We start from the raw sequence: 13,024 nt of genomic DNA on the forward strand, positions 1-13,024 counted from the left end.
ACTTATTTTAACAGATTCCCAAAAAAAGATCAACAGGCATAGAATACAACCAATCAAGTAAATTATGTGATAATCAAATGGAATAAAGCAGATGAAGACACCAATAATTTGACATAGAAAGCTATCGGAAAATATAATGTGAGCATCTGAACATGTAGAGATTATGAACACAGGAAATCAAATGATAAGATCACACAATACTGGATTATACTAATGCAACATTAAAATGAAGTATGTTTTGAGCAATTATTATAAAATGTAAATTAATGCTGCAAAACCTCAGCTTACTTTCTCCTATTCTCTCAGAGATCTGATCTTAATGCTCATTTTGATTACCACTTTAATAGCAATTAAAAGAAATGAATTGATATGAATGGAAAAGAACTGGCAAACATTCACACAGACATAGTTAAGGGATTAGGGCTTTCTTAACATGTTTATCAAGGAGGCAAACAACATGATGTATCATTTTGAGAGAGCAGAAAAGACACATTGTATTATTTGGATGCAGTAGATGCTTGGAGAGGTAGTTGATCAATGAGAAACGCCTTAAGAAGAGTTTTGATTTGACAATAATATGTCTGATTATTGTCAGAAAGACCCATGAGACAGATAATCAGCATGAGACAGAAGCTAAAGATTTAGGATCAGCCAAGACTCCAGAGATGTTGGATGAATCAGAAGAGATGCTGGCAGTCTGAAAATTCTGAGTGTAAAAGGATTTGATTTTAGGGAAAGAAATCAGCAGATTTCAACCATCAATCAGCTATATCACAAGTCCATCTTCTCATAGCTCTCTGTAAATCTTTATATTTGTTGGGTTTTTTAATTGGATCAGTCATCTTGATTAGAGCCTCACTGTTTGGTACAGATCTTCTAACATAATTATGAAAAGATAAAGTTAAGAGAGGATTCGATCATAGACTATATTAGAAAATTTTATTTCATGGGAGACAGCTTTTTTGCTTGAAACCAAGATAAAATATAAGGGGTTTAAATGATCTCATCACATAAACCATAAAGCTGAATTCGGCCAGGATTTTCTAACGTTGAAAGGCCTAAGGGTGAAAATGAGGGGAGTGGGTTTGCAACTGAGAACAGATTTCTCACAAAATCTATTTGATTTTAATTAAAATGGGTAAGAAGGACTAAAGGAGGACTCAGTTGGATCCTAGAAATAACTGTACGAAAAAATTCTAAAGCAGAGAAAAGGCCAAGAACGGGAAATTTTGTTAAAACAAAAGAAATACATATACTGTATGTATATAGGCAAACAATATATTACAGAAAAAGAGAAAATCTAGTTAAGTAAGTAGAACCAGAACTTGCTAATACCATGATGAGGAACCAAGAAAACCATAAAAGTTAATAGAGAACAATGAAAACAGACAATGAAAAGTTTGTTGAATGACAGACAGAATACTTGAAGATGATCTTTCAAATGATTCAATGGAAATAAAAGAGATAATCAATGACAAAAAACTTTGTCGGTCATTAAACAGAGGTGTAGAAGAACCAAAGAGCCAAAATAGACAAGATTGTTACTTTCTTTCTTTTTAAAAAATGCCTCTTTTGCACTTAAAATTAAGGCTTAAAAAGAAATGTTTGCATATCAAAATCAATACAAAACTGGTCTAAATGTCTCTTATGTGAATACTTTTTTTGATCTGATTAAATTCAGCATTTGCTGTCTATAGATTTATACTACTAAACTCATCGACCCCTTGAATCATTCTTCTTTCCATATATAATATAGGCTGGCACTGTTTCCTCTTCCCTCACAGCCCTCAGCAGAGCTCTGGTGAAGCCCCCTTCTCCTTGGTTGACCTATGGAACTGCCTGCTACTCTGCTGAGAGCAAGAGAAACAAAGGGAACTATGGACAAGGAAAACCGTACCTGTCTTCCCTTTCCTGATGTGTCCCCAAAGACTCCCTCCCTCCAGGGAGAAAAAGAGCTTACCCATCGACCATTAGCACCCTCACTTGGCAGCAGGCATTCAAATTACTCTTGGAGCATGGCAGCTCACATGTTTAGGATGCTGGGTTTGGAAGTTAGCAAGCCCAGGTTCGAGGCCTGAGTGCTGCTGTGTGGTAGGCGTGAGCTTCCATCACTCGCTACAGCTCCTTCATGGATACATCACCCTAGGCAATGGTGATGTCACTGGCTAATACTTTCAAACCAGAAATGACTGAAACTGTGCCTCCAACATGAACAGGATAGGACAGGATCTGAATTACTCCCTTGTCCTTCCCTGACCATCCACCACTCTTAAGAGAGATTTCAGTTTTTGCCTTTGGTTCCGAACCAGCCAATTTCCAGTCAGTAGTCAGGCCTTGCCATCAGCCAATTGGGTGAAGCGACCAGAGGGAGACAGGAAAGACATGGGAATATGCCCCTCCCATCTTCCTTTGTACACACAACCTACAGGCTTCAGGAAAGATTAGTTGAAAATCACAATCATGTGACCGCGGTTAACTGTGTGTGTCAGCAGCCACAATTTTGCGAATACAACTGGTGTGCAGGCCTTTGAAGTTTCCATGACATAGGAGCGATGGGTCCTAGATTTTAATGCATTCTTTTAAGTTTGCCCTGCTGAGGTACTTAATTGAAAAACGGTTGCCCTTTGATGAACCATTTCATTCAATTGAAAGTTCTAAACCAGGGGTGTCCAAACTTGGGAACTTTTAAGACTTGTGGACTTCAACTCCCAGAATTCCCCAGCCAGCCATGCTGGCTGGGGAATTCTGGGAGTTGAAGTCCACAAGTCTTAAAGTTCCCAAGTTTGGACACCCCTGTTCTAAACTGACAAGAGAGTTTTAATAATACATGGCCATAAAACAATCATTTTTAAAAACTCTATTTTTATTTACCCGGCCAGCTCCACTACCACGCTTTTTCTCTTTTGAGCCTTCAACTTCTCCTGTGAACATGAGAATATTCTTAGTCTTCTCCACATATTGTGCTCTCTGTTCCAAAAGTTTCTTCTGTTCTTCTATTTCCCTGAGACGTTTTTCTTCCTGGAAAAGTATCAGCAAGGAAACCTGTTACATTACAGTTCTATGAAAAGCACCATTCTAATATTGTAGTTATTTATTTTTAAATAAAGTATAAGAAGACTTATTTGTGACCACAATGACATGGGGTCTGCCTTAAAACAGTATGCTCTGAAAATAATATGAAGAGAATTCACTACTGTAAATAGACAAGTGAAAATAAGCAAGATGTTTTTAGGTTACAGACTGGATGAGGCATCTAAGGTTTCATTCCCCTCATTTGCAGCCTTAAAGTAAACCTGCTTCTAAATTTATTTTATCCATTTACATCTTCAGAGCCGACATCCCTGTTTATTCATCGTACAGCTACATTACATTTTGTTGTAGCATCACACCTCCTAACTCAGCAGAGAAAGTGATTGCTGCTCTGTTTTAGTTTAGTTTAGTTTAGTTTAGTTTATTAGACTTCTAGACCGCCCCCTCTCCCCGAAGGGACTCGGGGCGGTGTACAGGTACCAGATTAAAACCATACAATCGATAATAAAAATAATTAAGATCGGATTAAATAGACCCCTGTACAAGTTTATAAAAATTAAAACTTGGCCTTAAAACCAAACCGTAAAATTTAAAAATATAGCAGTATAAGGAATAAAGGACCTGTTCTTTGAGCAGCTTCTGACGCAGCAGTTCTTTTTCTTGCTCTTGTTTTGCTCGCAGCTCCCGCTCTTCTTCATCCTGCTTGCGAGCCCGAGCTACGTGATACTGAGCTTGGCTCAGCAGATCTGAACACTGCCTACAAGTTGGGGTTAAATTTGCAAACAAAAGCAGAAATAACTATGAAAAACACATTTCATGCCACTGGCCAAATCGAAACTTTTCAAGAACAACGGACTCGTGAATGCTAGTAGTTAGAGACTAAACTGTAGTAAATATGTCTTTTTAAAAGAAAAACAGATCAATGCAGCTGGGAATTCACTGCTAAATTTCCTAGAAGATTTTTTATCTCTAAACAATCAAATCACTTTTTAAAGCAATAGCCTGGCACCTCAACTTGTTCTACCCTAGAAAAGATCAATTATTTATCCAACTAATTGGGTTACATTGCCTTGAGCGCCAGTACATGATAAATATCTGATTTTCCCAATTTCCCAAAAGACAAAGGCAGCTTTTCTTCATTAAAGAGAATCTTTAGAGAAATATAGCTTACACGTACGGCTAGTCAACATTATCTCCTAACTATAAGTTGACTCTCCTTCCCTTGTGGGTTAAAGATACAGATGTACATAGCTAACCTTAAATGTCTGTAAACTGAAACCTGCAATTCAAATACCTGGCTTATTTCACAAGGAACTGATTCTTGAAAGCACTGGTTACATTTTTTTTTACCTGGCTTCGGTTGCAGCAAGTGCCAGATCAAATCTCATCTTATCTCCCACTTTACTCAAGTAACTGAAGTATCTGAATGAGAAACAGAAAATTAGGGATATCTTGAAATTCTTCCAAAATAATCTGTCTTTTTCACCCTGTGCGTTTTGTTAAAAGTTTAATCATAAACTAGATGATGTCAAAATTAAGAAATTGCTTTTTAATTTCGCATCCCACTCTCCATCTTTAACTCCCCATCAAATCACTCTTTCTGTTCCTAGAGAATAAAGTGCTCTGGAAGTATTTTAATTGCCAATAACTCTTATAATAATCAACACAACTGCTACTTTTTCAACGAGATTGGAGTGCATCTTTTAAAAGTGAAACTGAATCATCTTGCAGATGGGTCAAGACAGGTTTTCTCAGAACCTGATGAACTGATTATTCTAGGAACATCTCATACAAAAGAGATAAAGCAATGTATTATATAAAACTGTGAATAGCCTGCCTCAATACATTAAGTTAAAAAAGATGTAATTTTAAAAACAAGCGTGCGATTCAAAAGCTCCCTTTGGAATGGGACACGTTTCTGTTTGAATGGACCTCCCTCCCCTCCTGGCCCCATTTTGTATATTAAAACAGGCAGGGTAGAGCACTAGATTTCTGAAGCTCTCATCTTCTGACTCCCTGGATTTTTAGATTCTGCTGAAAATGTTCACATGTACAGGGAATCCTCGACTTACAACAGTTCATTTACTGATCGTTCAAAGTTACGATGGCACTGAAAAAAGCGACTTATGGCCATATTTCACAGTTACAGCCTTTATAGCATCCCCATGATCACAAGATCAAAATTCAGATGCCTGGCAACTGGTTCATATTTATGACCGTTGCTGTGTCCCAAGGTCCTTCTGCAACCTTCTGACAAACAAAGTCAATGGGGAAGCCAGATTCACTTAACAACCGGGTTACTAAATTATCAACTGCAGTGATTCACTCAACAACTGAGGCAAAAAAGGTCGTAAAATGGGGCAAAATTCATTTAACAAATGTCTCACTTAACAGATTTTTTGGGCTCAATTGTGGTTGTAAGTCAAGGACTATCTATACTCATCTGTCCCGAACCTGCATTTCTATCCACCCACTAATTTTCGAGGACCACAGCAATACAGTCAGTCCACAACTTACAACGGTTCATTTAACAACAGTTTGACCGCCTTAATGACCATGGTAAAAAAAGGTCCTAAAATTGGGACCATTCATGTGATGATTCCATTTACAACCACGCCGACTGATAACAGAAATTCCAGCTCCATTTATATTCATCAGTCAAGGATTACTTGTAGAAAAAAAAATCTACCTGCCTTCCCTTTCCATCCCTGCAGCTTTTATTTAGCTCATTAACTTTTTAGGTGGAGGGTAATGCTAAGGACTTCACACATCTATGTCCAGAAAGAAAGTCTAAAAGCTATGAGACAGAGCTTATGAAATATTTTATTATTCTGTAATAAAGTTAACAGCTTTAATCTTGTCTCTTAGATCAGAGGTCCCCAACCCCTGGTCCGTGGACTGGCACAAAGCCCCATCCATGGGATGCAGGCAGCATGCAAAACCACGCCCTCTCCAGTCCACAGAAAAACCTTTCTCCACGGAACTGGTCCCTGGTGCCCAAAAGGTTGGGGGGCCACTGCTCTAGATGCATTACAAAGTTATACAAAATAAATATAGTTTGTTAAGCTAGGCTAGAATTTGATTTTATCTTCATCACCACCCTCACCATACTCTTAATGCAATGCATATTATACAGGGGAGGGTTCTTAAATAAAGATTTTATCTCCTTACCTGTGTGCTAGCTCCAGTTCTTTCACAGCATTTAGTACTTCCTTCAAGTTACTTTTTTCATCTTTCAGGACAGAGGTAGCTAGCCTTTGCAGCACAAGAGCCACGTTGAACATCAGGACTGTATCGCTGGGTGCTACGTGTCTTGCCTGAGAATTCAAATTTAATTTAAAATTAAACCAATGTGAACCGGCCAGAAAGCAGAAACCGTTATTACGACATACCTATGAAGCCATTTAGGCTCTCTCAAGTAATGGCTCTCCCACAAGATGGAGAAGAGGAAACTTCCCCGAACAGCCTATGGCGTATGATTATTCACCTCCTTTTTTATGTTGTACAGTAGCCATAATTTGTGATTTTGGTTTGTGATGACTCTCTATGTAGCAGGAGTTCCTAAACTTTTTGCCATCACACCTCCCTTTAGCCCAATATTAATGCACATGCCTTCCTTAAAAATATCCAAATACAAAATGAACGTAAATGAACTGTTTGAAAATAATACAATGAAACACTTTGAGGAAGGTAGATTTATTTTAAAAATGCAACTAAAAGGTTCTTCATACGTCCCTGGTCTCTGCACCTCCTTAAGGGAGGCACTCCTCAGAGTTTGGGAGCCCCTGCTCTATATTGCATCCTGTTCTTCCTGTATAGAAGTTTTATTCTACTTAGGCTACTGTTTTCCAACATGGCTGTTTTATTGTAATAACTGTGACTGTATATGATTCTAGGGTATATAATCTAACCTTTAATAACAACTATTACTGATAACCATTTTGGTAAATATTAGAAACTTCCTACCTTTAGCAATGTTTGTTTGCATTCTTGTAATTTACCACATTTGAAGAGAGCTCGGGCCAAATATAGCAATACTTCTGTGTTCTGATGTTTATAGAATTTTCTGAGACAATTCTCATACTGTGGTGGGGAAAAGAATAAACGTTTGAAGAATTAGTTTAAATTGCCAACTTTTATAGTATTTCAGACAAAACTGCACTGCAGCCACAATGCTGAACAGCGCCTTATAAATGAGTTTGCAAAGATCTCTTCTAAGCAGTAGCCAAACCCATGTATATAAATTTCTATGATACATAGTACAAACTCTATCACACATGGCATATCAAAAGTTTGCCAATATGTTATCTGTACCGTATATACTTGAGTATAAGCCGACTCGAGTATAAGCCGAGACCCCTAATTTTACCCCAAAAAACTGGAAAAAGTTATTGACTCGAGTATAAGCCGAGGCTGGGAAATGCAGCAGCTCACGGTAAATTTCAAAAATAAAAATACAGGTAGATAACAATAAAATTGCTAAAAGTGTGTGTGTGTGTGTGTGTGTGTGTGTGTGTGTGTGTGAGAGACAGACAGAGGAACAGAGAGAGGGAGAGAGAGAGGGAATCAGAGAGAGACTGACAGAGACGAATCAGAGACGTACTTTTAACTACCTGGCAGCGGCGTTTTGCCTTGGGGGGCTCCTCAGAACATCCCAAGACTTCGGAGGGAAGTTTACAGCCCTCCCTCGGAACGCTTCGGAGGGAAGCTTCTGCAAAGGCGAGTGACAACAAGTCTCCCAGGCTTTAATTTGCCGAGCTGTGCGCACGTGCCTGTTTTCCACGGCGTGGAGCAGCGGCGAGATTCTGCGCGGCGAGCGATGATTCCAGGGGCCATCCGAAAAGATGAGGAACGCGAGGGGGGACCCTGCCCCCCCCACTGATGGCCCCCGGAATCATCGCTCGCCGGGAGCGGGAGCGTGCGTGTGGGGATGAGGGAGCACTAGAAACTGGAAAAGCAGTTCCCCGGCGCACACATGGTACTGAATAGTACCTACAGTATTTCTTTCTACTTATAACTATAACCATCTTGCTTGTGTCTTTAGAATTTATATTGTTATTTATTTGTTTCCTAGTATAATTTGATTGTTTATTAGTAACCTGGACTATCACTAAGCGTTTTATCTTATGATTCTTTATGAATGTATTCTATTTTATTTTTCCTTATGTACACTGAGAGCATCTGCACCAAAGACAAATTCCTCGTGTGTCCAATCACACTTGGCCAATAAAGAATTCTGTTCTGTTCTGTTCTATTCTATCCTATCCTATCCTATCCTATCCCATTCCATTTCATTCTAATGCAGTATAGGAGATTTACGGTTTGATAAGGTTCTCCTTTTCCCCTAAATATTAATACAGATGAAGCTAGGGTCAAACATTCTGATTCTAAGGGAAAAGAATTCCGGATGGCCCCTGGAATCATCGCTCGCCACGCAGAATCTCGCTGCTGCTCCACGCCGTGGAAAACAGGCGCGCGCGTACAGCTCGGCAAATTACAGCCTGGGAGACTTGTCACTCGCCGGGGTTATGCAGAAGCTTCCCTCCGGGCGCCCGCTTCCCTCCCTCCTCTCAGGCTTTGGAGGGAAGCTTCTGCATAACCCCGGCGAGTGACAACTCTCCCAGGCTGTAATTTGCCGAGCTGTACGCGCGCGCCTGTTTTCCACGGTGTGGAGCAGCGGCGAGATTCTGCGCGGCGAGCGATGATTCCAGGGGCCATCCGGGAAGATGAGGAACGCGAGGGGGGACCCTGCCCCCCCCACTGATGGCCCCCGGAATCATCGCTCGCCGCCCAGAATCTCGCCGCTGCTCCACGCCGTGGAAAACAGGCGCGCGCGTACAGCTCGGCAAATTACAGCCTGGGAGACTTGTCACTTGCCGGGGTTATGCAGAAGCTTCCCTCCGGGCGCCCGCTTCCCTCCCTCCTCTCGGGCTTCGGAGGGAAGCTTCTGCATAACCCCGGCGAGTGACAAGTCTCCCAGGCTGTAATTTGCCGGGCTGTACGCGCGCGCCTGTTTTCCACGGCGTGGAGCAGCGGCGAGATTCTGCGCGGTGAGCGATGATTCCAGGGGCCATCCGGGAAGATGAGGAACGCGAGGGGGGACCCTGCCCCCCCCACCGATGGCCCCCGGAATCATGGGAGCCTGGGAGACTTGTCACTCGCCGGGGTTATGCAGAAGCTTCCCTCCGAAGCCCGAGAGGAGGGAGGGAAGCGGGTGCCCGGCACACAGAAGAGCCGCATTAAAATGTTTAAAGAGCCACATTTATTTATTTATTTTTTGTTCACTGGAGTATAAGCCGAAGTGGATTTTTCAGCCCAAAAAGTGGACTGAAAAATTCGGCTTATACTCAAGTATATACGGTAATTTCATGACTTATTTTTCATCAGTTTTCAGATCCATGGGAAAGATTTTTCCTTTTCGATTTCCTTTCAACACTGCAGTCTTAAAAATAAATTCATCTGGCTATTTAATAGAGTCATGCCAATTATGTATTTCAGTTATAGCAATTCATCTCCGATTCTTTATTATAATGGGAACCCAGGACATTTAGTATATGCAATAACCATCGGTGAAAAGAGCCCATCTTAGGATTGCCTATAAAGAAAAAATCAGTGCCACTGATTCAGTTCTGTACATATAGCCATTAACCAGAAGAATTTAAATGTAATTTATTTTTTTGAAAAAAGAAAAGCAAAAAGTACTGAAAACATTTGTGGAATGATCCAATTTAGTCCAGCATGATGTGATCATGCCAACAAAGCTGTAAAAATCCTCCTTACAGAAAAGACTCAGCTTGAAATTCTTACTTCCATGTTTACAAGACACATGTCCTAAGTTAAGATAGTTGTTAAGGATTACCATCTGCACAGCACTGATGTACTGCTTTTGCTCCACATAAATGTGTGCAAGATTAAGCCACACGTCGCTGATATCTGCGGTTGCCTCTCTCACTTGGGCGAAAACGTCACGAGCTTCACGGAAATATCCTTTGTGTGCCAGCACGGCTCCTACAAAGGAAAATCCAATTTCCAGGTCCATGCAAAGTCATTGCAAAATTGTAATTTAAAAGGAAAACTTGAGACAAGACATCTTAGTACCTATGCCATTAGCAGCATACAAATTCTTGGGATCATTCCGGAGGACCTGTTTGTAGATGGCTAGGGCACGATCTTGATGACGTTTTTCCTGCAAGAGACATGGGAGCTCTCAAGAAAATAAATACAGGCAATCCTCGACTTACAACCATTCAGCTAGTGCTCTTTCAAAGTTACAACAGCATTGAAAATAATGATTTATAACTGGTCCTTGCGCTTACGGCTATCACGGCATTCTCAGTCTTGGGATCAAAATTCGGACGCTTGACAAGTGCCATGTATTTACAACACTGACATCCCTGGATCACTATTTGTGATCTTCTTAGCCCAGGGGTGTCCAAACTTGAGAACTTTAAGACTTGTGGACTTCAATTCCCAGAATTCCCCAGCCAGCATGGCTGGCTGGGGAATTCTGAGAGTTGAGGTCCACAAGTCTTAAAGTTCTCAAGTTTGGACACCCCTGTACCTAGCCGGTTTCCTATAAGCAAAGTCAATGGGGGGAAGCAGGATTTGCTCAATGACCACACAATTCACTTAACAACTCCATCTACTTGCTTAACAGCTATGGCAAAAAAAGGTTGTAAATCGTGCACATCTCAATGTAACTGCTTTGCTCAGCAATGGAAATGCTGGCTCCCATTGTGATCCCAAGTTGTGGACTAGTTGTATTTACAATATTAAAATGTTTTAATGACTTTTCTGGATACTCAAGAAATATTAAATATATTAAAACATATTAATAAAATATATTAAGACAAATGCTAAAATATATCAAGTGCATCCCACAATCAATATAAAAACTAATGTAAAATCCTTGGCAAAGAGAGAAAACTGTCTGTCCTCTCATTTCTTTTAAGATTTCCATTTCAGGCCAATTTCGCAAAAGTCTTGCTCTTTGTTGTTGTTCAAGTGTATCATAAATTCATAGTACATAAAGAGTAAGGGCTGATTAATGAGATTGTCATTTTATATTACATAAGACAATTTCCATTTCTGCACAAAACTTCCTCTCTCCTATTCAGGAAGACTGGGGGATGGAAAATCCATTCTTCCAGCAGTCTTTGGATTTGAAAATCAGGATTAGACAAAAAGCAGTGTTCATCCATTGAAGCAGCTGCAAAAAAGACAGTGTAAAGATGCAGAGTATTTACCTTCTCTCTGTCTCTGGTGGGTTGGTGCAGAGTTTGCAACCACACATTGCCCAAAGCCAACATAGAGTAAGTGTCATTCTGTGTTGATGGCTGTTTCAATATTCGCTCAAATTTCTTCTGTCCTGGACCCCATTCTTGCTTGGCCAGGTGAAGATTGCCAATCAGGGACCAAGCATCAGGATGGTCCTGAAATAATATTCCAATACACTAAAACTCAGCTTAACTATAATAAGAAGTACTTAAGGTTAAAAAAGAGCCACCTCCCCCCCAGCTCCAAGAGGCACCCCATAAAAGCTTTAAAAACTTTAGCGAACTTTGCTAAAACTCAAACTTTGGAAAAGTTTAAGGGGAAAAAATTCCACAATAGATGCTGTCCGTGAGACATCCCAACTACTCATACAAAAATACACTATGAAAATGTTAAACCAGCAATGGAATAATGTATATTTATTTGGTTATATGGTCTTTTCTTTAAAAAAAGTTAACCATGGTTTGTTAACTGGCCACAGAAAATCTTTAGAATTTATGGCCTCAGCTGTGAAATTGCTTTCTAAATAATGGCAAATGCTTACTGACCTGATTGATTTGAAGTGCTTCTTTAAACCAGTCAGAAGCTTCATAAAAGTTTCCTTTATCTCTAGCCATAGCTCCTAAACGCAGGTAGCCTAAAGAAAAGGGAATAGATTTTAATGATCAAAGACTCATTTCCAGAACATTGTATCTTCATTAATAAGCACTTTGAATGATGCCTATTTGTGCTTTGAGACTTTTGCAATTTTTCTACTGCACCAGATTGGGACAAAAGCAAAACAATGTAATTGTAGTGCCAACCATCAGCTGTACTAGAGTTTCGAAAGGATCACACAATGATGCCAGTCATTTAATGTCAAGTTAAAAGGAACAATAGAAAGCCTATTTACAGCAGCAAATCTTCCTAACGCTACGTGAGTCAAACACAAGATGCTTCAGAAGTTCACAAAAATGTATTCTAATATGAGCCTATAAAGATGTCAAGCAGCAATGCTATCTTCACATTTTCCTGTTAGGTTTATCTTTTAAAACACCTGGATGTACTTTGCATATTTGGATTTAAAGAGGAAAAAATGGCTTATAAAAGCAGTGTTTTACTGGTTATGGAAGCATATGTGATCATTTTCCTGATTTTCTAAATTTTATTAATCTTATTTTTAAGTCTTGCTAGGATTACGGTCTAAGCCTGTTCCTCTCCATCCACATCCATAAGCTTCCAAGCCCCACAAAACTTTTCAGCATCACATGGTCAGCTACAAGTTGAAGTGTGCAATTGGATATTATCAACATATAGATGATACGTGATACTATGCCATTGGGTAAGTGTATTCAATGGTTTCATGTAGCTGATAAATAAGACCATAAAGACCCTGCAAGCAGGAATATTGTGCTTGATACTTTACCCCTTATCAACACCAACTCGAACTGACCATGGAGAAGAATCACCACAACCCTCATTCCCTAGCCCCTGGAGCCATTACAGAAGGGTACCATGATTGATGGTACTGAAACTCACACATCATGCAGGGCCATCATAGCTGCACCATCTCCATGCCAGCTTGACCAGATGTCATTCATAAGTGCACTCATTGGCATCTCACCACTATGCCCAGAACCCAAGTCAGACTGAAAATGCTTATTCCAGGAATCTCTGGCACTATACCCCAACCACATTCTCCACCATTGTTCTTAAAAGAGACACTGGACAGGAATTATCC

At 40.1% G+C, this 13,024-nt stretch overlaps 1 protein-coding gene across 1 annotated transcript in view; it reads right to left on the reverse strand.

Annotated features, from left to right (window-relative positions):
* Nucleotides 1-13,024, reverse strand: part of CTR9 (CTR9 homolog, Paf1/RNA polymerase II complex component) — a 32,524-nt gene that overhangs the window by 7,942 nt on the left and 11,558 nt on the right. The window contains exons 13-21 of the mRNA XM_081950710.1: nt 11,853-11,941; nt 11,277-11,462; nt 10,129-10,216; nt 9,890-10,038; nt 6,997-7,113; nt 6,202-6,347; nt 4,381-4,452; nt 3,652-3,787; nt 2,872-3,018 (exon numbers count right to left, since the gene is read on the reverse strand). Of these exons, the coding sequence (XP_081806836.1) occupies nt 2,872-3,018; nt 3,652-3,787; nt 4,381-4,452; nt 6,202-6,347; nt 6,997-7,113; nt 9,890-10,038; nt 10,129-10,216; nt 11,277-11,462; nt 11,853-11,941 (1,130 nt within the window). The remainder of the gene's footprint in view (nt 1-2,871; nt 3,019-3,651; nt 3,788-4,380; nt 4,453-6,201; nt 6,348-6,996; nt 7,114-9,889; nt 10,039-10,128; nt 10,217-11,276; nt 11,463-11,852; nt 11,942-13,024) is intronic.

This window comes from Natrix helvetica (assembly GCF_964273705.1).
Source record: "Natrix helvetica genome assembly, chromosome: 1".
In the NCBI taxonomy this organism is placed as follows: Eukaryota; Metazoa; Chordata; class Lepidosauria; order Squamata; family Natricidae; genus Natrix; species Natrix helvetica.